General features: G+C 47.2%; 1 protein-coding gene across 1 annotated transcript; it reads left to right on the top strand.

Annotated features, from left to right (window-relative positions):
• Nucleotides 1-1,691: 1,691 nt before the first annotated feature.
• LOC311195678 (ligand of Numb protein X 2-like) lies at nt 1,692-21,085 on the top strand (the record flags this gene model as incomplete). The annotated part of the gene is made up of 9 exons (XM_084269099.1): nt 1,692-2,092; nt 5,219-5,445; nt 6,829-7,025; nt 8,217-8,585; nt 10,910-11,089; nt 12,694-12,868; nt 14,134-14,344; nt 19,485-19,643; nt 20,774-21,085. The coding sequence occupies 9 exons, from the start codon at nt 1,692-1,694 to the stop codon at nt 20,907-20,909; spliced, it is 2,055 nt and encodes a 684-aa protein (XP_084125225.1). The 3' UTR covers nt 20,910-21,085.
• Between the last annotated feature and the right edge of the window lie 2,926 nt (nt 21,086-24,011).

Below are 24,011 nucleotides of genomic sequence, written 5' to 3'. Positions count from 1 at the left end.
TCCGTGAACTCTGCTTGTTCTTTTGGGGAGCACAGAGTCAATCATGCAAGAGTTAAGGAGTAAATGCAAACAGCAGAGCTAGGTATGTACCTCCAGCCCAAGTGCTTTCCTCAAGGGGAAGATGCTTTCTGGCACTGCAGCAGCAGGAGGAGAAGCAAACAACTCATGCCCTGTACCCACCTGGAACTGTGACAATGATGTTTTAATCTTTTGAAGTGAACAAGTTTCTATGGCTAGGTAAATGGCTTGATTCAGTTGGTGATACGTTATCCCTTTAATTAAATAGCTGACTTATGCTTGACAATTAATTGGAGTGATGTATGATTTTTATTAGAAACCCATGACTAATTTTTTCTTGCCGTTCTGGCTATCTTATTGTTCTTGCCTACCCTCCTCCAAAATTGCTGCTGTGTGCCAGCCATGTCCTCCAGGCACTGGTGCAGACCAGTCTAAGCTCTTGCTTAGACGTTTTCCTGTTCCAGATAAGCAGTTGTTTTCAGATATTTTCCATGTCGTCTTTCAGAAATTTTCCATTTCATCACAGTTCTGCAATTTTAGTGTGTAAAAAAAAAAATAAAAATCCCAGAGTCTTTTAAAACAAACTCCAAAAAAAGTCTCACCACAATAAAACCTCCCACTGTGTAATGCAGAGTGTTGGCTAGCTTCATGTAGCTCCACATTTCCTGCTTCATTAAAATAACTGCCAGATTAAAGAAAAATACCCCTTCCTGCAGTAGTCTCTGTGCCTGTAATCTGCTAGCAAACTCAAATGGATTTTATATATAATTACAGTAGGCAAGATTCAAAATGGATGGGACTAGAGATGCTTTCATTAAAATCAGTGGAGTGGCAGCTACAAAGAACTCTGCCCCCCTGACCTTATTCTCCCAAACTGTAAGGAGCTGCAGCTCAGACCTTACGACTAATTGTGATGTGGACAATTCTTCACATTTTTCCCACTTTGGAAGCTTTAGCCTTTTTATAGGAACTCTGTTTCCATGGCTCACTTTAGGCATGGATGAGTGAGGAACAATGCATCATTTGTTAAAATGAACTTTTTTTGAAGGGAGGGGGCTTAAAAGGAAGGAAATGAGCTTTAGATTTCAGTTTCCTTTGAAATTTCTTCCTCATTTTTTTTTTTCCAGCCCCCAAAAAAAACCCAAAACCAAAAATCTGAACAACTAGAATTCCCCAAATTTAAGTTTCACCAGGCATATCTTTAAAATATTTGGTATGATCTGGAAAGCCAGAGAGAAAAGTCATCATTTTAAAAAATCACTGTCTTGGTTATTCTTTCTTTTCAATCCCTCTCTGGGTTGTTTGCCCTCAAGAACATGCAGCTTTTGTCACTGCTCTGCTAGTTCCTATGTTTGGCAGGGTTTTATCTGGTCTGTGTAAAGTCATTTAAGCTTCAGTTTACCCATGAGCTTAAATGTTTTACTGAATGAGGTCCTTGCATTCTCTCATCCTTGGGTTGATCATTCACAGGGTTACTCTGGAAGGAAGAACCCTGAGGGGGTTAGGTAGAGGTGAAGGTACCAGGGGGAACACAAGGCAGGGAAATTGTTTAATTTTTAATTGGCTAGATCTATAGTGAACAGTTGGCTGGAAATCTTTCTCTCCCTTTCATTAGGGGTCCTCTGTCAAGACAGCTACAAGGTGACAAGTTTCCTTGCTGCTGAGAGTGCCTGATGCTGGCTGTCATGGCTGATCCTGTAGCAGAAGAACACATGTCTCAAGCTAGTGAACTCTGCTGTGAATGTGGTCAGTTCCACCTTGTGCTGGACAATCATCTCTACAACTTCCAGGATGAAGTGGATGATGAACTCATCTGCCATATCTGCCTTCAGCCTCTTCTCCAGCCTATGGACACCCCCTGTGGACATACATACTGTTTCAAGTGCCTTGAAAACTTCATGCAGGAGTATAACTTTTGTCCTATGGATCGGAAAAAGCTCTCCTTCCAGCAGTGCCACAAGTCCAGCCTTCTAGTGCGAAACCTGTTGGATAAGCTGGTTGTCCTCTGTCCTTTCAAGGCAGAGTGTCAGCAGACAATGCAGCGGTGTGAACTGGAAGCTCATCTGCAGAACAGGTGTGTTCCTATTTACATCATGTTGCTCCTTACATAATGCTATCTGTTGTGTTTCTGACCAGAAGGATCCATTCTCCAAACAGTTCTCAAACTGGGGCAAGGTGGGACACCAGAGATGACAGAGGGTGAGGTCAGGAAGGTGGGTGGGTGAAGACAGCGTAATTGTGCGTGTGTGTGTTAGGGAGGGCAGCTCACAAATGCTACGGAGGCGAAGGGGGAGGTACTTGCATGGAAGTTGTCTGGAGACACAGAACCTACCAAATGTGTATAAATTAGTGTGTCCTGATCCGGGACACCTGACTCTGAAAATTCTTACAAACATGCTTATTCTTGTTTCACTTAAGCAGAGGAGAAAGGCACAAAGTCAACACTCTGGAAGCAAGGGATCGTGCAGTGTTGCCAGTTTAATTGGTCCAATTAAGATGTGCAATACATAACTCTTTGATCCAAATAGTGTAAGTCCCTCCAAGCTGCACATTATGCAGGTGCTGAATCACCTACTTATAATACCATTATCTTCTCTCATTCTTTTGCTGAGAAAGAGAAGCAAATGAAAAGTACTATTTTTATTTCCCCCTCCCTCCTCGTGCTGAGGAAGGAAGACTTTGTTTTTCCCTTGTGCTTGTCAGCGGAGATGTGTCAGTGTTTCCACTGCTGTTTGATTTGGTGGCAGACAGAATATTGTAGCTCTAAGAGAAGTGTAGGTGACAAAGACCTCCTACCATGGCGGTTGGTAGGAGCAAGTGCTCTTCTAGTTAATGATTGCAGGAAAGGGAGATAAGTGCAAACCCTGGTGTAGGTGGAAGCAGGGCTTCAGTGGGCAGTGAGAAATGCAACAGGGTTGCATTCATATCCACGAACTTCTGCTGCATGAGTCCTCTCTGTGGGGGAGGCATCTCCTCACCACAGGCCTCTCAGCAGCGCTCCCTTCCCCGGCTGCTGACGTTCGGGCCCAGACTCCCCTGGCCTGGTTCCCCACAAAGTCACAAGTCCCCCAGCAAACCTGCTGAGGTGTGGATCAATCTCTGCACAGGCCGTAGATGTCTCTGCTCCCTGTCCTCATCCACGGGCTGTGTGGGGACACCTGGTCCACCATGGTCTTCACCACGAGCTGCAGGGGAATCTTTCTTTCTGGCCTCCTTCTTCCCCACCCGCCCCTCCTTCGGGGCTGGCCTTGGTGTCTGCGCAGCTTGTTACATCTTCTCACTCCCTTCTCCGGTGGCAAAGTCCCCCTGTCTGCAGGTTTTTTCTCCTGTCTGTGATTCCCAGAGGCGCTGTGACCATCTCCCACTGGCTCAGCCCTGGTCCACAGCAACTTTGGCCTTGAATTGGCTGCTGTTTACAGACTGGGGCCTGCAGAGAGCTGTAACTGCTGCCTGCAACAGCCATCTCAGCAGCACAGCTACACAAAACTGCAACAGCCTGTGCTGTAGCATTTGTGGCAATGACCTATTTTAAAAATAGGCCAACCAGCTTGTGGGGAACAGTTAGGCTTAGGGTACCTTTGTGGTTCCAGCTAAGGATGTAGTTCTTGCTTGCCTTTGGTACCCATGAGCTGAGAGCTTTATTAGAGCCAGAGGTACCAATGAAAGATGCTCATGTGCCTCTTTCTCTCAATCTGTGAAAATTTATAATCTCCTTTTTTTTTAAAAAAAAAAAAGAAAACCTCTTTTTACTGTGGAGTTGTTTTGTTGTCAGGCTGGGCTGAATGCACAGTCTGCAGGGACAGGACTGCTCAGGGATGGGGCTGCTCAGTTGTGCAGCTGTTGTGTTGTTGAGGCCGTGGCCCATGCCAGGTCTGGGCCTCCCTCTCTGTGCTGTAAATCTTCCCTGATATCAGTAAACTTCTGTCACTTTTTAATCCCTTTGGCACAGGCATTAAACACAAAGAGGGAGGCACCCTTGAATGTTTACATTAGAGAGCCACCTGTCTGGAAACTGTATCATTCTCCTAGACATTTCATAGTTCTCTTTATCCTCCCTGGGGAGGGTGTGTTGTAAAAATCTAGGCTGTTTCACCTGGGATGTGAGCATAGACAGCTGGAAAAATGAAAAGAATGAGAAAAAACATTACACTGGGATGTGAGTGTACCTGTGTTTTAGTTTTGAGATTAGCTGATAGGGGAGGACACTCAAGGAACTAAGAAGCATCTAGCAACTTGTTTTCTAGGGCGATTTCTCTGCCCTGGAAAATGAATTTCTCGACATCTCGAGGAACATGTACACAAGTGGATCAGTCAATTTCTGTCTTTAACTTTCAGGGTCATCTTAATGCTTGGAGAATAAATGACTAGGAGTAAACCAGAGGAAGCAATACCAGAATGAGACTTGTTTAGCCAGAATGTAAATAGTTGAGTTTAATTTGAAAAGTGACTCTGGTAAACACCCAGTACTACTCATGTCTTGGGAAGTGATGCTTTTGCATTCATCACCCTTCTTGCCTGCCACTTTTTTTCCTAAGCACTCTTGGTAAAAGAGCTTGGTTTTCCTCACACTTTTGCTGAGATAGGCTGGCTGTGGTGTGGCTGCATACAGAGCACATTTTGTTGAATGTGTAATTACTTCTTGAGCCTCTGTGTGGGGAGCAGTCAGTGAACTTCTCCGAGTTGCTCCTGTTCAAGTAGAGCCATCACCGGTGAGGACTGGTGGTGGAGTGCTGTCTGAGGGGCAGGTGTCATTCCCAGAGGGAAAAGAAAAGCAAGCCTCACTTGCTGCTCCTGCATGGCACTGGTTTGTTAAAAACAAAGCCTAATTCAAGGCCGAGCTTGAAACTTGAGCCAATTCCTTTTCATAAAGTTGCAGTTCACAGTCATCTCTAAAAGGTCTGAGCTAAGTATTTGCTTATATTATAAGAGGAATTGTTTTCTTCACTGCCTCTGTGCCAGGTAAATATTTAGCAAGGGAGACTCCTGTTGCAGTTACATTCTCCTTTTAAAAATAAATAGCTTTATAATTTTGAAAGTAATAATACAACAATCTCACTTTTAATCCAATACTAGTCTAGCAAAAGCTGAAGGTGAAATGAGAATAGATTTTAGCATCTGTGATACAAGCTCTGCAGCTGATGGCATCTTGAACGTACTTCTTCATATACCTTTGTCAGCCACTGACAGTCTCTCTCTCTAGGTGTCCTGGTTTCAAGAAATACAAATCTGAACAACAGCTGAAAAAGAGTTCCATTTCCAAGGGGAAGGAAGATCTGCCTACCAAGGTGGAGACCAGCACACCCAAGGATCTGGAGGTTCCAAGTGGAGGATTGTCACTTGTGGCAGAAAGCTCTGCCGCTGCTGTGGTATCGCTAGGGACTGCAGAGCCTGGACTGGTTAATCCTGCTTTTGAGGAGACTGAAGAAGGTGAGAGTTTGATACAGAAATACAATTACATAATCACCTTTTATAATATAAAAATGAGGTAATTATCTTAGTTAAATTTTTTAAGTGTCCCCAGCATTCTTGGATATCCTCAATGCTCTGCAGCCATTAGTAGCCATCGGAATAATCTCTTTTCTCAGCTTGTCCTTGAGCAGGAGGGATATGCCTTCATGTCCATCAGGAGTGGCAGGACCTGCTCACAAGCACAAAACTGTGTGCAAAACAATTTGGAGAATCTCTGTAAGTCTGCAGTGAATATGTACAGTACTCTTTGCAGAAACAAAGGCAGTCCCTGTTGATGTGACCACAGAGCACTTAAAGTTTTTACAGAAGCCAAGTAATTAGTAATTAGGAAATGCTCCAGCTTCTTCTTAATCTTGTTAAATATACAGTCAGTTTCCTGGAGTTGTCAGTACCTCCCTAATGGTATACAGCAAGTGTGTTTTTTATAGCATAACTTCAGTTTTTTGATTAACAGTCAGTTATGAAACCCTTCCAGACAAAAGCATCCACCTCCACTTAAGTATAGAACCGCTTGTCTCAACCCCTCTTAGAAGGCAGCAGTGTGGAAATGTCAGTGCCTTGCTTCAGTGTTAGTCTCTGGTTCCAAGAGTGCAGGTGCTGGAGCTGGCAGCCACTCTGCCTGTGCCAGAGTTAATACACAGGAGAGTTTCCTTCTCTGTTGGCTTTTTCCCCACCTACACTTGGGGCAGGCTTTGCATCTCTTGTGTGACATCTGCCTTTCCCCCTGACAGCCTGTGTGCTGGGTCTGACTAAATGTTGCAGTGCTGGTATGTTTAATATGACTTGCTAACAACAGCTTTCATCTTCAGAGTCTCTGCACAGCACTGCTTAGTGTTCAGTACGCTGTGAATAGGTAAACATCACTCCTCTTTTACAGAGGGGATGGGGAAAGAGGAGGAAAGGAAATTAGAGGAGGGAAGTTGCAGGGAGCTGCCTGTGGTGAAGTTGCTGCAATTGGCAAACCAATAATTACAGCTCAGTCCCCTTTTGTAATGGGCAGTGTGGAATCTGGCATTTGTTTATGTGAGCACTTCTAGTCAGCCAGTTGTCACAGGAGAAAAATGAATCTCTTGATGGTAAGGGAAGCATACTGAGTGCCCTTTAATAAAACTTAAGAAATAATAATGAAGCTTGAATTTTCTCTAAGCTAGGAGAAGATGGGAAACATTCTGGAGAAACTGTAAAGAAACAGGAACTTTAAAAGTGTTTAGTCTGACCTGTTCTTTGCTCTCCAAATGCTAATTGGAGCACAGACTGACAGTGTTGCAAATCTGGTGGTGGTAAGTGAAGGAAAATTCTATTAATGTGTTATTTTTTTCCTTCTTTGATTTCCACAATCAGACCTTCCTCAGAGAACTAGTCTTGTGGCTGAAACAAACACAATTGAAATTCACCGAGAAGACCCAGAGGAAGAACTGGGGATGAGGATAGTTGGGGGTAAAGACACCCCACTAGGAAACATTGTTGTTCAGGAGGTCTTGCAGGATTCTGTCATTGCTGCAGATGGAAGAATAGCACCTGGAGACCATATCCTTGAGGTATGTAAAACCCCACTGATGGTTCCATTGCTTCTCTTCACTTGAGGTGAGGGCTAGTGGAGGGGAGTTGCTTAGACAAACTGGGAAATCTCTACAGCTGAGGGTTTTAAAGCACTGATTGGACTTGTGTGTCCATAGTGTTGTTTATCTGCTGGGCCTGAGAAGCTGACTTCTGAGATTCCTTCCAGTCATGCTCATGTTTGCCTTCCATATTTGATAGCTTTTTGAAATTTCAGCCACTTTGGATAAAGCAAAATTATTTCTAGCTGATCCCTAGCACCATTTCTCTCCTAAGGAGACTGCTCTCGTTAGGAAGCTGTATAATTGCTTGCTCTGCTATGTTGCTTAAGCTGCATATTCTAACTGGGCAGGTCCAAAGTTTGCAAGATATGCAACGTGAGTAATAAAGAGCACCGACCTTGTACTGTGCTGACCCGTGACCAGGGTTAGTTTCTAGATAAATCCTACTGCATTGCAGTGGGCTAATCAAGGACCTTGTAGACAGCAGTAAAGCCTGCAAGCAGGCAGAACTGTTAGCACCTCCTGGCTATGGCTGTCCAATCATTTGACAAGCCATAAAGATCTAATTATCTTGTTGGACTGCAGATTTGGGTAAGGACTGGCAGTCCCACATCCACAAGTGGCCAATACGATGTCCAAGTAGGTTTCTTAGATCAACTAGAGAGTAACTTCTGCTTTATCTATTTAAATTGTACATCTCAGTCTTGACTAGGATGTAAATAGGGCAGGTCCCCACACTTAATAGCCCTATTAACATCCTAAAAGAGGACTGCACATAGTTTTATGTGACCACTCCTCAGCTGAAAAGTGAGGATGAGTAATCTCCAATTTAAGTCTCCTCCTCCAGGTGTATATTGAACGCTGAAGTTAAGGGACAGTGGTTCTGCACTGCTGTGGGATGGGTCTAATGATTTAATATTTTGCAGTTTTAGATTTGTTACTTGTTGTCCTGTCTTGTCCCTGTCCTCAGCTATTCACCATCAATTATGGTCTCATTTCATCTGCATTCTTTTGTCAGAACATTCAGCTCTCTGATGTGCATCTGCTTCAGCCGTGGCATTGCACAGGGAGTTGTGTGTCCTGTTTCCAACTCTGTGATGTTCTGCATTACGGACAGTGCCTAAATTACGTTGGTTCTGATTAGTAACTCTGGTTTGTTTGCCTTTCTAGGTGAATGGCGTCAACATCAGCAGCGTGACTCACTGCCAAGCTGTCTCCTTCCTGCGCCACCCAGGTCCTGTTCTCCACCTCATGGTCCTGCAGGAGAAGGGTTTTTCCAATAAGACTGCACAGCAGGATTCCACATCTGCTGCAAATCGGGAAGTGATCCACGTTACCTTGATAAAGAGAGACCGATCCGAACCCTTGGGAATCAAACTCATCAGGAAGACAGATGAAGCAGGGATTTTTATTCTAGATCTGTTAGAGGGAGGTTTGGCAGCCAAAAATGGAAAGCTAAGTCGAAATGACAGAGTCCTGTCAATAAACGGCCAGGATTTGAGGCAAGGAACACCTGAGGCTGCTGCACAGATAATCCAGGTAATTTATGATGGGATGAGGTTGTATGGGTAATGGCTGCAGCTGTCTGCATTGATGGCAGGGCTCCTGCTCTGACCTAGGGGCTAACAGAAGACACTGAGCAAACTGCAGTCCCTGAAATATCTCTTTGGGAAAGTGACTTCCCCGCGGATGTGGGAGAAGCTCTGCTGCTAAATGAAGATAAACATGAAGAGTGGGAATCCATCGTGAGTCACCTCTGACAAGTCTGAAGCCAGGCAGTTGCTTGTGGCACTTCAGCTCAGCTGAGGCGGTTGGATCTTGTTTGTGATGTGGTGTTTGGAGCCTTTCTTGCAGAGTGAACGTTGGGATGCACTGTGTGTGTGGATCCATGCAGCAGGGTGTGGTGGTTTGGCCCTGGCTAGAGGAGAGATTAGGACAGCTGCTTGTGCTTCAGGCAGTCCAACTAAAGGTGTTTGCTAGGAGCCGTGATAGGCTGACAGCACAGAACAGAACACTTTGCACTGATTTGAAGCCCTTTCTCCCCATTTTACCCATATTTGGGAATGGAGTCTAGAAAACAGTGTGAGGCACTTCAGACTAAAACCATTCTAAATGAGTGCAAGAGAGGTGGTCATTCCCCTTGCAGTAGGAATGTGCTCCTGTTGCAGCATGCCAAATATTTTGGTGAAAGGACTGAGCATGGAATTCTGGTTAGGGATTAAGGATCTGCTCTATGTGCAGCAGCTATCAGTGTGCAGCAGCTATCACGCTGATCAGTTTAAATTCTTTATCTCCCTAGGCGGTGACCTCCAGCTTCTGTTTTGATCTGAAGATCCTGATACAATACATCTCATCACGTACTGTTTATATCCCGGGAAGGATCTGAGGTCAGCAGAGTGAGGGACAGCCAGTTTTCCTCCTGGTAATCAGCAGAGGAGTGCAGTGCATAGTAGGAAAGAAGAGAAAGAGCAGAGTTCCAGCACTGAGATCCTTTTTTATCTTACATATGTGATTCCATTCTATAGCCTCTTAAAATTTTGTTTGCATCCCACAAGTGCTGCTGGATTTCTGTTGGAATGCACAAACGTAACTCCCCTATGAGAAATTCTTTCTTGATCCCACTGAAATCAGTAACCAGAGTCTCAGAACTGGTTTCAGTAGGTTTGGGGACTGAATTATTTTTGAAGTGACTTTTGTGTAAAACACTTGACAGTTTTTCAAACATCATCTCTTCTTCTGAGCACTGATTCAAATTCTTGGTTAAATGTAATTTAAATTGATTGCAAACCATTTGCAGAAGAGAGTCCTATCTGTATTGTAGGGTACCATTTACAGATATATAGAGATAGATGCCCAGCCACATGTACTGAACACAGTTTGGTACTCCTGGGTGAAGAGGAAGGCTGCAATGGTTACAATATATTTTATGAAGACATGTGCCAACTTGCCTGGAAAAAAGTTGCTTTATCTGAAGTGTCTTTGTAGGCAAGAGGTTTTTGAATTCTGTTTCAGAAAACAAAACTCACCTGTAGTAGTTTAAAAAGAGAAAGAAACTCAGCCAAAACCCAAAACAGTTGATGTGGTCCCAGTGAATTCAGGGAATTCACTGCTGCCTGGCACCAGGGGACAGGGGTCTGGTGTGAAGAAGTGAGAGGGGCAACTGCACTTCATTCATTGGTTGCAGGAACTGCCCCAGCTAAGCACATAGGCCTCACCCCAGTGGAGCCCTTCACAATAGGGTTTTGTCAAATTATCTGAAGGAACAAACCAAATTAGAAGAGCAGTAACAATAGTGAATACTTTCCCTGTAGTGCTGCCAAGGTCAGACATACAGCTGGTTAAGTGTTTAATTGGCAGCAATCTTAGACAAAAGGTCATGTCTTCAGGTACTCTGGGAAAAAATGGGTGGGAAATGTGGAACAATAGATGTGGAGGGAAAGAGCTTTAACAAGTTTTTTTTACACTAAAGAAAAGCATCCAGCACTCTTATCGTGGTCATCCATGTGTGGACCAGTCAGTTTCTAGCTCTGGTCACTTTGCATCACGACACAATGTGCTATTTTGATGATTTGTGCTTAAGTAGAGGAATTAATCATCCTTCTCCACTTTGTGTTGCCTGGCATTGCTGGGGAGGGAGGCAGGAGTGAAGCCCACCTCTACTGTTCCTTCTGACTGACCTTTGCTAATCCCTTTTTTCTTTTCACCACAAGATTCTGTGGCTCTTCACAAAAACCCCACTGCATCCCATTGCATAGCCCTGGGTGGAAACCAGTGCCAGCACCTCTCCCTCCTCAAGTGAACCACCAGGGCCATCCCTAACTTCTTGTTTATTCTACTTACGTTCTTTCTGTTTCTCCTGGCAGACCACTGAGTCAAGAGTGAACTTTGTTGTCCTGAGGCAGCCAGGAGTACAGCTCTCAGAGCAGGTAGAAGATGGGAGCACGTCGAACAGCAGCAGCAGCAGCAGCAATGGAGGGAGCCCTGTGTACCATCGGAGGCGGCCGGACCAGAGTCACTACAGACGAAAATCCAATTACCAGAAAGTAAGTTCTGTAAATAATGGCAAAAGAGCTGGTTATTCTTGGGTTAGAAGATCTAGAAGTGCTGGTTATTCTTGGGTTAGAAGATCTAGAAGTGCTGGTTATTCTTGGGTTAGAAGATCTGTTGTGTTTGCTCAGTGATGATGATTTATCCTGTAAGATTAATCAGTAGCTCCGTTTCTTCTTGAGCTTTTGAAAAGCAGCAGGTTTGTAGCCTTTGGTACTGGAGAACTCCAGCCTTTGGCTGGAGCAGCTCCCCCATGAAGAGAGGCTGAGGGAGCTGGGCTTGTTCAGCCTGGAGAAGAGAAGGCTGTGGGGGGACCTCATTGCAGCCTTCCAGTCCCTGAAGGGAGCAGAGGAACGGGAGGGGAATCAACTTTTTAAAAGGGTAGATAATGGCAGGACAAGGGGGATGGAGTGAAGCTAAAGGAAGGAAGGTTTAGATTAGGTATTAGGGGGCAGCTCTTTCCAGAGAGAGTGGTGAGGGGCTGGAACAGGCTGCCCAGAGAGGGGGGTGGGTGCCCCATCCCTGGGGGTGTTCAAGGCCAGGTTGGATGGGGCCCTGGGCAACCTTGTGTAGCTCCAGGCCTGGAGGTTGGTGTCCCTGCCTGTGGCAGGGGGGTTGGAGCTCTGTGATCCTTGGGGTCCCTTCCAACCCAGAACAGTCTCTCATTCTATGAACTGTCCCTTTGTCATCTACTAGAAAACAGGTTTTGGGGAAAAAACGTATCAGTATTTCTTCCAGTGTCCCTAATGTTGCTGCAGAGTCAGTGTTTAATCCTTTCTTGTCTGGAAAGGACAATAAGAAATTGAGCAACCATGAGACACTTGGGACTCCCTGCTTCACATCGGGAAAGCACAGCACACTGGGAGTGTTGCACAGTGACACTAAGTCAGGCTTCTGGTTTGGAGCTAGAGGGCTTTATGCTACAGAGGGACACAAATCAGACTCTTAGTGTTCCTGTGACTTCACTGTTGCACCTGCCACTTGTTTGTATATTTTAAGAAACAATATGAGCAAGAGGAGGATTCACAGTCTGTTGTACCAGGGGAGATTTTTCTCTATATTTAGAACTTACATTTGAGTGAGAAAAGTTGCTAAAACTGTTTAGACTTGTGTTTAAATGTCCTTGGAGTCTAGTAAGTAGCTGTCATAAATGGGTGGAGTCTGCTTCCTTGAGTTAAACCTTAGAAAACCATTTCCATGTTGTTTGTACAGTATGTGCTGTAATTTGTGCTTTCACTGCAACCTAAACATTTAGTAGTAGTCAGAGAGGTTGATTGCTTGATATGAAGGGCCGTAAAATGAGTTCACAACTTGTTTGTTGGCATAAAACTATTCTCCTCAGAGTGAGCATTTCTCTGCAGCAAATTAATCTGGGATCATTAGGAGTGCAGTGCCTCAGTTGTGGTGGGATCACTTTGGAAATGCAGAGTAGTGTTTCCACCCAGACCGGGTGCATGAGAAGCTGACTTTGCCATCCAGTAAAGGTGCTGGAATGTTCTGGATTAAAGAAACAAGCTGTTCTGTTATTTTCTTCCAGATCTGGGCTTCTTGGGTTAATTGCATTAATGAAGTTGTGTTTTGTACTGTTGCTCCTTTGTAGGATTTACCTCAGGGATACATAAGTCATGAAAAGACAGTTGCAATAAAAAAGGAACCAAAGGAATCTTTAGGAATAACAATTGGAGGTGGAAGGGATAACAAAAACAAGCTCCCTATCTATGTAACGAGCGTGCAGCCCATCGGATGCCTCTTCAGGGATGGCAGAATCAAGCGAGGTAAGGAGGGTCTTGGACCCCTTATGCCTTAGGAATTGTGTGGTGGTTTAGCCCTGGCTGGAGGTCAGATGCCTACCAAAGCCACTCCATCACCCCCCTTTTCAGTTGGACAGGGGAGAAAATAGATATTGAGTGGCTCAGGAATGGAGATAAGGACAGGGAGAGATCATCCTGCAATCAGCATCACAGGCAGAAGAGACGCAGAAACTCTCATTGATGGCCCTGCCCTGCACCCCCAGTGACACCAGAGTCAGGTTGATGAGAAGTGTGACCAGATCTTAAAGCACCTTCCCCCCACCCCTCCCTGCTCAGCAGACTGCACTTTAGCCAGGATTTAGCCCTCTTCTTCCCCCCATTGTGGCACGGGGAGGGACAGGGACTGGGGGAATGGGGGTTTGGGTCAGTTCCCCTTCTTAGCTGGTGGGGGGGGCGGGGCAGTGGGGAGAATTCCTCACCCCCTTCCCCTGCTGCACCGTGGGGTCCCACCCACAGCAGACAGTCCTCCCATGAACATCACCAGTATGAGCCCTTTCCCACAGGGCTTCAGCTCTTCACCAGCTGCCTTAGCACAGCTCCCTTGCATGGGGTGCTGACCTTCAGGCCCAGCCTGCTCCAGCCTGGTCCCCCCCAGAGTCACAAGTCCCTCAGCAAACCTGCTCCAGCATGGGTTGGTCTCTCCACGGGCTGCAGGTTTTGTTGCCAGGAGCTGGCTCCAACACAGGACACGGGGTCACAGTGTCCTTCAGGTGTCTCCACACACTCCAGTGTGGGGCCCTCCACAGGCTGTAGATGGGATCTCTCTCTGGCACCTGGGGCACCTCCTCCCCCCTTCCCTGCCCGTGGTGCCTGCACAGCTCCTCACACCCTCTCAGTCCCTTCTCTGGGGCACAAAGCAGCTGCTGGTGGGTTTTTCTCCTCACTGGGATTCCCAGAGGCGCTGTGACCGTCGCTGATGGGCTGGGCCTTGGGCAGCTGCGGGTCCAGCCTTGAGCCGGCCGGTGTTTGCTCTGTGGGGCTGCAGAGAGCTTCTGGCTGCTCCTTGCAGAAGCCACCCCTGCAGCCCCCCTCCTGCACTAGAACTCAGCCACAGAAAACTAAAACAAACAGTTTAGGGTTTTTTTTTTTTAGTGGCTTGTGTGTTCTTTTAGTGGAAGGTGGAGTTGTACACTAAAGTGAGGCTGGAAATAGGGTTTCACATGAGACCTTGAAGCAGAAGTGGGCTTCATACCAAAAGGTCTGCATTAATCCTGTCTCTTAATCAACAGGAGATGTACTTTTGAGCATAAATGGCTTTGATTTGACTCACCTGAACTACTACGAAGCTGTCTCAGCACTGAAATCTAACGCCGCTTCCCACTCGGTTGTACTGAAAGCCTTGGAAGTCCTGTCATTGAACTCGACAGAGCCATCTCTGGACACCAAGGAGCAAGGATTCAGCTGGTCTCCCCTCTGGATCACATGGCTGGGATTGCCTAGGTATGTTTGTTTGGTGACTGTATAGAGATCTGGTCAATCAGAGTTGACATTCACTCAAATGCTAGAAATGAATTGCTTTGGTTGACTTGGAAGTGTTAATGGTACTCTCATGGAGCTCTGAGGCAGTGGAGAGCCCTACTGGTGAATGAGATGGCAATATAGTGAATGTGTAAGAAACTTTCACTGCTTTTTATGGGGTGGCCCATCGTTTCTGCACTTCTGTTGGGCAGTAACTGTGTTTCAGAAGTTCTGAAATCCTTTTATTCTAAGAAAACTGACAGAGAGAATGAGAAGCATAGATTCCAGCACGTTTGAGGCACTGAGTTGACACACAGTCAATGCAGATACAGGCCCTGCTAATATATCATGTAACAGAAGACAACAGGTAGCTCTGCTGTTTTATAGCTTCTAATCTGATCATCTCAGTTGGGGCAGGCATTCTTTCAGTCTAATTTTTTTGGCTGTTGTAGTTATATCATCTTTAGCACAAAGTATAATGATCCTGAATAGCTGAGTGTTCCTGTTGCAAGGCTTTGGACCACAGACTTAGCACAGATTTTAGCAGCAGTGTGGCAAGTCCCAGATGACAAGGCTGGGGCTTAGAAAGCGTCAGTTTCTCTCTCCTCCCTGGAGAGGTTTGCTCACTTTTGCAGATTTATCTAAATACATCCAGCTTTGAAAGGCAGAGTCTGTGGTGTCAGGTGCCTGGAGGAGAATCGTGCAGGAGATGCACGTGGAACAGTAAAGCCAAATCCTTCTGTGGGAAGCTCAGGTTATTTACAGCCTGTTTCCTGAGGGACCTGAAAGAGGAAATACTAACAAAGCATGTCACATTACCCTTCTGTTACCTAGCAGCCTGAAAATGCTGAATGGAACAGCTCAGGGAAGGCAGCTTTTGTGTCTCCAGTGGCTGTAACCTGGCTTGTACCCAGCACCGTCCCACCAGCTTCCCCCGCTCTAGCAGGGAAGCGCCTGTCTGCGCTGTGCCAGCCTGGTGTGAGCTGCCTGAGCTGCACCCAGGTAGCCCAACCCAGAGTGCAAACCCTCAGATGCTGGCTGGTGGTGGTTCCTCAGGGGTGCTCCTGCAGGGAAGTATAGTAAGGCAGAACCTGGCTTTGCTTTCTGTCCTTTTGCCATTTAACGTGGGTATCTGGTGGCTTGCAGCTTCACCACACGCTCTGCTGCAGGGGCTGCAGGTCACCTTTCCTTTCAAGGTTACACTGATGTCACCTGCCATTTAATGCAGAGCTTGAAATTCCTTATGTTGGCTCACCTTCATTTAACTGGTACTGTACCTTGCCACTGAAGGCAAGGAGCACTGATTTCAGATGCCCTTTCTGCTCCTCTGTCTTCCTTTCTTACTCTGAACTGAAATCCTAGAATCATAGAATGTGTTTGGTTGGAAGGACCTTCAAAGGCCATCGAGTCCAACCCCCTGCAGTGAGCAGGGACATCTTTAACTAGATCAGGTCACTCAGAGCCCCATCAAGTCTGTCCTTGAAAATCTCCAGGGATGGGGCTTCCACCACATCTCTGGGCACCCTGTGCCACTGATCCACCACCCTCAGAGTGAATAATTTTTCCTTAATAGCCAACTAAATCTCCCCTTTTCTGGTTTAATCCCATCACCTCTTGTCCTATCACTCCATGCCCTCAGGAACAGTTCTGCCCCAGCTTCCTACAGGCACCTTTCAGGGACTGGAAGGGGCTGTAAGGTCCCCCCAGAGCTTTCTCTTCTCCAGGCTGAAGCAGCCCAACTCTCCCAGCCTGGGGAGGTGCTCCAGCCCTTGGATCATTTTTGTGGTCTCCTCTGGATACCTCCCTGCTTTGGCAGGGCGTTGGACCAGATAATCTCTTGAGGTCCCTTCCAACCCCAACGATTCTGTGATTCTGTGACACACTCCAACAGGTCCATGTCCTTGTGCTGAGGGCTCCAGAGCTGGACACAGCACTGCAGGGGGGTCTCCCCAGAGCAGAGGACAGGGGCAGAATCCCCTCTCTCATCTGCTGCCCACACTTCTGGTGATGCAGCCCAGGGTGGGGTTGACCTTCTGGGCTGCAGGTTGCTCATGTCCTGTATGAGAAGCTGGACACGAGCTGGACTGGTGGCTCATGTCCAGCTTCTCATCCACGGGTATTCCCAAATCCTTCCCTCAGGGCTACTTTCCATCACATCATCTCCACACTTGTGTGGATAACAGGGATTGTCCTGACCAGTTGCAGGACCCTGCCCTTGGCTTTGTTGAACTTCACTGAGGTTCCCCTGGGCCCACTTCTCCAGCCTGTTCAGGCATCAGAATCTGTCTGCTGTTCTGTGGGTGTAGGGGTGGTTAGGAACACAAAGCAAGGCTACTTCCTGTCAGGATCTGACAAAATCTTCTTCCTTGTTTCCAGTAATAAACATGGCTGTAATTCTTGTGCTCCCTCACTCATTTTCCCATCCACTCTCAGGAAGGGCTGGCAGCAACTAGCTGGTCTTCCACAGAATGAACCATTTCCCTAAAGCCACTAAGGATCTGCCCTTTTCAGCTGTTCCACGTGGAGCTGCTCCTTTAGGGCTGCAGACATAACCTCAGCATGCTGAAACGTTTGACATGGAAGCTTGTGTGAAAGTTAAAGCTTATGGCATGTGGAACTTTGGGTTTGTTCAGCTGCTTTTTTCCCAGTTACTACTCTGACCAGTAGAAATACCCTTTCCCTCTTAGAGGAGGAAACTTTCTAGTTTGAAGCTGAACTTGATGCAGAAAGACTGGAGTCGAAGTTAGTGCTCAAGGCTGGGGAAGTGCATTCAGCTGTTGCAGCACTGGAGCCCACAGGGTTCTGTTCTCATCTCGATTCTTCTGTCTGTGGGTTTCTGTCATCACAGCTCACTTTGTTCTGCTTGGGAGATGTGGAGCCCCTTGTAGCCCATCCTGCAGAATTTGGCTTAGGAGAGATGACAGCTCTGGTCCTGTGCCTTTTCTGGGACCCTGGGTACCAGTGGGAATAACATGACCATCTTGGTCAGCTTCATCCTAAAAGAAAAACACTCTGTGCTCCTAAGGCTACTTTCACACCTCTGCTTTTGGTGAGTAAGGAGCACGTTGCACCTCTGACCGTGCCAGCACTGCACACTTCCAGAGGAGATACAAACAGCCCCTAGAAATACTTTTCAATGTATTACAGTGGTAACTGTATTTTCCAGTTACCACTGCCTGGGCTGAAACAGGTGGCTGGTATCCTTGTTGCATGTTTTGTCTTGTAAGACAACTGCAGGAGCTCTGCTGTCCTTGGAAACTCACTTTTTCTCCATCCTTTGCTTTGCTGTTACTTGTTGCCACTGAGTGTTCCAGGTTAATTGTGTGCTACTCTTTACTGCTGCTGTTTAGTGTCATCACAGTGTATGTCACAGGCAGCATAGGATCTTTACTTGACAACTTCACAGTGTTATGTTAAATCAGTACCAGCTGCTAATAGTATAAAATAGCTTCTCCAAATCCTGGTTTGGATTTTGAGGTGTCCCCCCTCGTTCATTTCACACTGCAGATCGTAGCAATACCAAGTTTACAGATGGATTTCTCTTTTACTTTGTAAAAGCTTTGCCTCTTGACTATAACTCTGCATAGTGTGGCTTGTGGAAATTCCAGGAGGTAGAAGAGCAGTTCTCCTCCTGCCTTCCTCCTTGAGGTTTATCTGAAACCTGGGAAATCCCTCAGCAGCAGCAGTTGGATGCTTCCTGCAGTGGTCCCATGGAGCAGAGAGCTCTGCAAACACCAAGTTTGCAGAACTGCAAACTCAGCAGGCTGTTTGTCAGAAGAAAACTCACACCTCTACCTTCTATAAAGCCTAAAATTCCTTTCCCACAGTCACCTTCCATTATGGTAACTCAACGTTCCTCTTACCAGAACCCCTTTCTTGTATGAAAATGTGATTTCTAGCAAACAGCCTCTTCCAACTCATTGGAGAATGTGTCTTAATGGCTTTTATGTATGTTCTGTGCTGATGCAGTGCTTACCACTCGCTCTCTGGGCTATTTATTTACACTAGATGCCATACACATTTTCCATAGCTGTGTGTTTACACTTGTGTGATACCAGTAGATGGAAACCCTGGAGGCAGCAGTCAGCTAGAGCTGGGTCTTACAGCACTTGTGCGGGCACAACTCACACAGGAGTCAACTGCAGTTTGAAAGGAGATAATTGGATCTTTCTCCTAGTGAGAAGTTGACTGAGAAGGCTTTTGAAATCTGAAACTCATCTGCAAACTGCTCAAGCAAAGCCCTGGAGGCAAAAAACGTTTATTAGGAAAAGTTTAGCTGCTGGAATACCTCAGTGGGACGGGGCGGCAGTTTCACAGAGTGCAGCTCTGGCAGCGCCTCCGTGCCAGAATGTAACCTGACTGGGAGCCAGAGTACCTGAGCTGCTTGCCTGTGCTCCTGCCACACCTTGTCAGATGCCAGGCCAAAGCCTGTGTGTGTCTCTGTGCTGCAGACTCAGGAGCAGTGGCTGTTAGTGCTTCTCTCCCATGTCCCCGAGGCAGCGCGAGCAGCGCAGCGTAGCCCGGGCTCACTGAGAAGCCATTCCTCAGCCGCTGGGCCTCAAACCCAGCACCCTGCCATCCCTCTGGGAGCCCAGCCTCTTGCAGTCCCCAGCAGTCCTGTGGCTGTCAGTTCTGCAGGGAAGATCTTCCCTGTTCCAGCTCGGTAGTTAGTAGCAGGAAGGCTGCCATAGCGCCAATGTTTGTTTTCCATCACTGATAGGTAGCTGCTGAATGCTTTCATTGTCCCAGGCATGCAGATGGCATAGAGAAGCACTCCCTGTTCATGTGTTGCATGGGTGGAACTGCTGCTGTGGATTAACTTGGTGTTGTCACGAGTACTGTACGACTCTTTCAGGCCACAGATCTCTCTAGAGAACGGTGGTTTTTCCATCACCTTGTCTTTCTATTGTCAGTGCTACTTTTTCTAAAGGGCTGGTGTCTTCAGATTTGAGAATTATCCTTGTAAAGGGCTTGCCTCAGGTCCTTAAAAAGAGAAGATAAATATGAGGTGGTTACATAGCTGTGTGTTCCACAAGGGAAAACACACACTTCTGGTCAGGCGGTGTTTCTTGAAGCACACTCAGTAAGTAACCTTCCTCTGTTTCTGTACCTGTCTTCACAGCTACCTTCACTGCTGCCAGGATATAGTCCTTACCAAAGGTAACCTGGAGAGCTGGGGCTTCAGCATTGTTGGAGGCTTTGAGGAAAGCAAAGGAAACCAGCCATTCTTCATCAAAACCATTGTGCCTGGGACTCCCGCCTTCAGGGATGGGAAACTGAGGTACGTATGAGCTACCCTGTGGGTCTGGTGTTTGTGTGTTCACCACTTTACCCTTCTAACAAACTGAGCTACAAGTTAAGACTTCTCATTCTTAGATAATCATTTGTGTAGTTCATAGAGTGTGTTACCATTTGGGTAACAACATCCTGTGTTAATGTTTGTTTCTCTGTGAGGTGCAACTAAAAGGAATTAACAGTTACATTTTAAAGACTGCAAAGGTCTTACCTGAGCAGTTAGATAAAAGTAGAAAAGGGATGTCAGACATGAGTCTTGGGAGGTTCTAGAGTGTAGAATCTCCTGCAGTAGGAAGAAACAACAGCCCTCTTGTTAGGAAACTTAAAACCAGCTCTGCTGGCCTGTTTGTTAGTAATCAGAGCCAGTGGAGGAGTGACCAGTGGAGCTGGAGGACCCCATGGAACTCTTGCAGTGTTCTCTGGGAGCCAAGAGAGCTGGCTGCTCAGCAGCCTGCCAGCACAGCACTGTGCAAAAGTCACTATGAGGCTGCTGTCTTTCAAGGGGATGTAGTTTTGGTGTAGGGACCTGGGCTTTGCTCCCCTGAAAGCAGTGCGGGAGGACAGAGCTGGGCCAGACCTTTGCTGGGAGTACTGGGGTCAGCTGGGTTCCTGTTTGGGTTCAGGACAGCAGGGCGCTTTCCCCATGAGACACGAGGAAGGTACCTTCAGGTAACCCCAGCACCCCACAGCGTCAGTGCTAACACTGCACCCACTCACAGGACAGCTCCTGTGCCTTGGGGGGTACAGCAGGCTGGGCTGAAACCTCTGCTGTACTGAGCTACAACATGGCCTTGGTGCTGGGAGCACTTCACTGCAGTGACTGTTAGCCAGGCAGCTGTAGGAGCAGCTGTGGCCATGAACGTGTTTATAAGCACCAGTGTGTTTCTGTAACTCTTTCCCTCTGGTGACTGGCCAGCTGGTCACATCACTGTGTAACCTTCACTGCAGTGTCACTCAGGTACCAGCAGTGTCCCCCCTTTTTCCCTGCCCCCTCAGACTCAGAAGTGAAAAAGTTGCTTCAACAAAGAGGTGATGATCTTGGCTCAGGGTGGGCTGGATGACTTTGGGGCGGTGTTAACAGTAAGTCAACAAACATGTTTCCTGTCTTCTGATTAGGTGTGGAGATGAAATAGTGGCAGTAAATGGAGTGCCAGCAACAGGAATGAGCAACTCAGAACTGATCCCGATGCTGAAGGAGCAGAGGAACAAAGTCACTCTCACTGTGGTGTCCTGGCCAGGAAGCCTCGTGTGAAACCCCAGAGGGAACAGGCACCAGTGCCAGGTATCGCATGCCAGGTGGCCCTCACAGAACACCGAGCATGTGACAGATAAACCAAGGGAATGCCAAACTCCTGTCATTGCCACAAAGACTTTTCCTTTTTGGAGAAGACATTTCTTTATTGTGTTGAGATAATCAACAAATCTGATTGTTGGACTTGAAGTTAATGGTTAATGCAAACCGTTGTAGCTTCCTGGGCTCGTTAAAGCTCTCTGGAAAAGGTATTGCAGAGAAAGCTTTTCCTAGTGCCTCTCTACAGCTTACCTTTGAGGAGCTTTCCTCACCTTAGAGCTCTAGTTCCCATTGAATGTTTGGAACAGGTTACAAGAGTCCCACCTGTTCCATTCCCCCTGCTAGTTCCATGCAGTTCTGTTACTGATCTGAGTGCCAGTCCTGGACTTTGAGACGTTTTATGTGTGCTTTGAAAGCCACTAATAAAACTGTAAGGATGTGGACTCCATGAAGCAGTTCCTGTAGCCCTGCCTTGATAGCCTTGGGGTACTGACACCTCCTGCCTGTGTTTATACATTAGAAATGCAGCTGAAGCACTGCTGGGTGAGTGTGGTGGAGCTGTGTTGACTTGTACAAAGCACCAGGCAGCCACCCTGAATCCCGTGGCGACTCCCCCTGTTTGTCACAAAGGGGTGACAGAGGTGTCACGACAGTGGTTCCACTGAGACACGACTTGAAGGTGGAAGGCAAGGCTCACTCTGTATTCCCTGCACATGCCAAGGATACAACACTGCCTCAAAGGCAGAGCAAACTTACCCTGACCCAAGGCCAAGTACTGGATCAGTGACTCACCTCAGAGCTGCCCTGAGGTTTCTCAGCCTTGAGGAGCAACCCTGCCTAGCAGGGGGAGCTCAGAGGTGGGTTGCTGAACCCTCACATTCGGGGAATAAAGCTGTTTGCTTGTGATCAGGTGCCATGATGGGAACGGTGCGTGTGAGACTCCATGGATCCACAACTTAGTTCCTTGGTAAATCAGTCTTGGAAAAGCCACCTGCTATTCATGTGTTAATTGCCTGATCTGTATTCCAAGCTCAGATGCAGTGATGCTGCTGTGCATGAGTCTTACCACATCGCTGCGCCTTTGAGGGCCTTCAGAGAGCAGACTGGAACCAGAGGAGGTCTTGGCCTGGATACAGGGCAGGCCTTGACCTTCTTTGGAGCTTTAAAATTGACCCCCTTCCATAGCTTGGTTTCCCTGGTTTTACAACTCAATAAAGCAACCAGCTTTTTCCACAGAAGGATGATGATTACACACACAGGCCTGTTGCAGAAACCTCTCCCAGGCTGCTGTCTGGTGGACCTAGTTCAGCTTCAATTCAAATCCATTGGAGAGTTAAAATCTAGACTAAAAGGACAGAGGCTGAGGCAGGTTCATTTGACTGATGCTGCCTTGCTAAGTTCCTACCTGAAAGCTCCACCTGAAGCAACCCCCCTCTTTTAGAAAGCTGTTAGTCAGCAGTAGAAATGTCAGATCTTCATTAAACCAGGTTCCACGGAGGAAGATCTTTTCTCTCATCCTGTTTCTGCTGTACCTTTTTTGGGGCCAGCTCAGATCATAAGAATCCAAGGAGTTTCTCCCCACTGTGGAGCCACTGCCTCGAGCGGATGTTTAACTCTGTGTAGTGAGCTGGCTGCAGGGGTGCCCGTCCTTGCCTTAAGCAGCGCTTCCCCCAGGGCTGGGTAACAGCCATGAGGAGTACAGCAGAGCAGTGCTGGCCCTTGCTAGATGCCTCTGTTAGTGGACAGAGTGACTTCCTTTGTCCTTAGTTTAAGGCAGGCTAGAGCAGGACCTGTTACCAGCCTGAAGTACCAAAACAGCTTAGGCTCCAGGTGCCACAGCTCTTCCCTGACACACAGTGTGGCCTCATCCCTTGGCTGGTAAATATGGCAGTGAAGTCTGACAGCAGAAACGCTGTGTGGCTGCCTGAGCTCTGGGTCCCTCCTTTTCCTGCTGTTCTTAGTGAATGCTGAGGGCAAAAATCACACCCAGATCAGAAAGGTCCCTCTGGAAAAGCAGTCGCTCGCCCTCTGTCTGACACAAAGGAACAGAAAAACTCAAAGTGGGTTTTGCTCCTCTGCCTTCGCTGTGCAGAACAGCCAATAGTTACGTTGGCAGAGAGATTCCTCCTGAGCAGTGCCAGATGTCACCTCCATGGAGCACAGGAGGAAAACCCCACAGCAGCTGGTGGTCAGGCAGCCTAAGTGGAGGTAACGCTGCAGAAGGCAGCATGATTTCTATTATTATCCATCTCGTTTCAAGGTGCCTTCAATTACACCAAAATGTCCTAGTAATTTAAAGATCAGCTTGTTAATACACATTGCATTTGGTTTGATGCCTTTATAAATTATTGCTGCATTACCAAACATGTATTAGAGTTGGGTTCTTTTGTGTTTTGTTTAATCTTTCTTCCCCTGTGGATCAGCTGACACCCCTGCAGCAGGTCACCTTGACAACAGCCACTTCTTAAGGAACTGACCTCAAGAGGCAGGAAACAGTGAAATAGGCTTCCACTTCTCCCAGGAAGAGCCTGGCTATCCTGAAATAAACCACAGCTGGGACTGGAAAAGCCTGAATGACCCATCCCCTCCCCAGCACCCTGCTCCTGGCTGCTGCCCACGGGGCTCAGGACTGACAGGCCATCACTAACAGGGTGGTTGAAGAGGCTTAACTTCCTGATTCAGCCTGCTGTGCTGCCCAGCACTGAGGCAGCACTGAGGCTGCTGCTGTTGCCCCCGGAGAAGGCCGGGCTGGGCTGGGGGCTGGGATAACTTCTCTTGGGATCTTGCATGGTGTTACCATGCGCTCAGTGCCACTCAGGCCCCTTCCTTGGCCTGGCACACACACTGGTGCTGCCAGCCCGAGACCTGGCCTCAGAGCTAAGGGTCACCACTTGGTTACTCCCCAGGGACCACCACCCACTATGAGATCTGTGGTACTTACCGGATAAAGCTATTTCCACCTTTAGACCTCCAATACAATACTGCCTGGCCTTTCCTTTGGGTCCCACAGCATGGCTGTCATGTTCCAGGGGAAAAAAACAGACCCAAGTTCCTAATGACAGG

This window comes from Gallinula chloropus, assembly GCF_964237585.1.
Source record: "Gallinula chloropus genome assembly, chromosome: 11".
Taxonomy (NCBI): domain Eukaryota; kingdom Metazoa; phylum Chordata; class Aves; order Gruiformes; family Rallidae; genus Gallinula; species Gallinula chloropus.
Note: the sequence above shows the minus strand (reverse complement) of the source record. Positions and strands in the feature narration are given on the sequence as shown.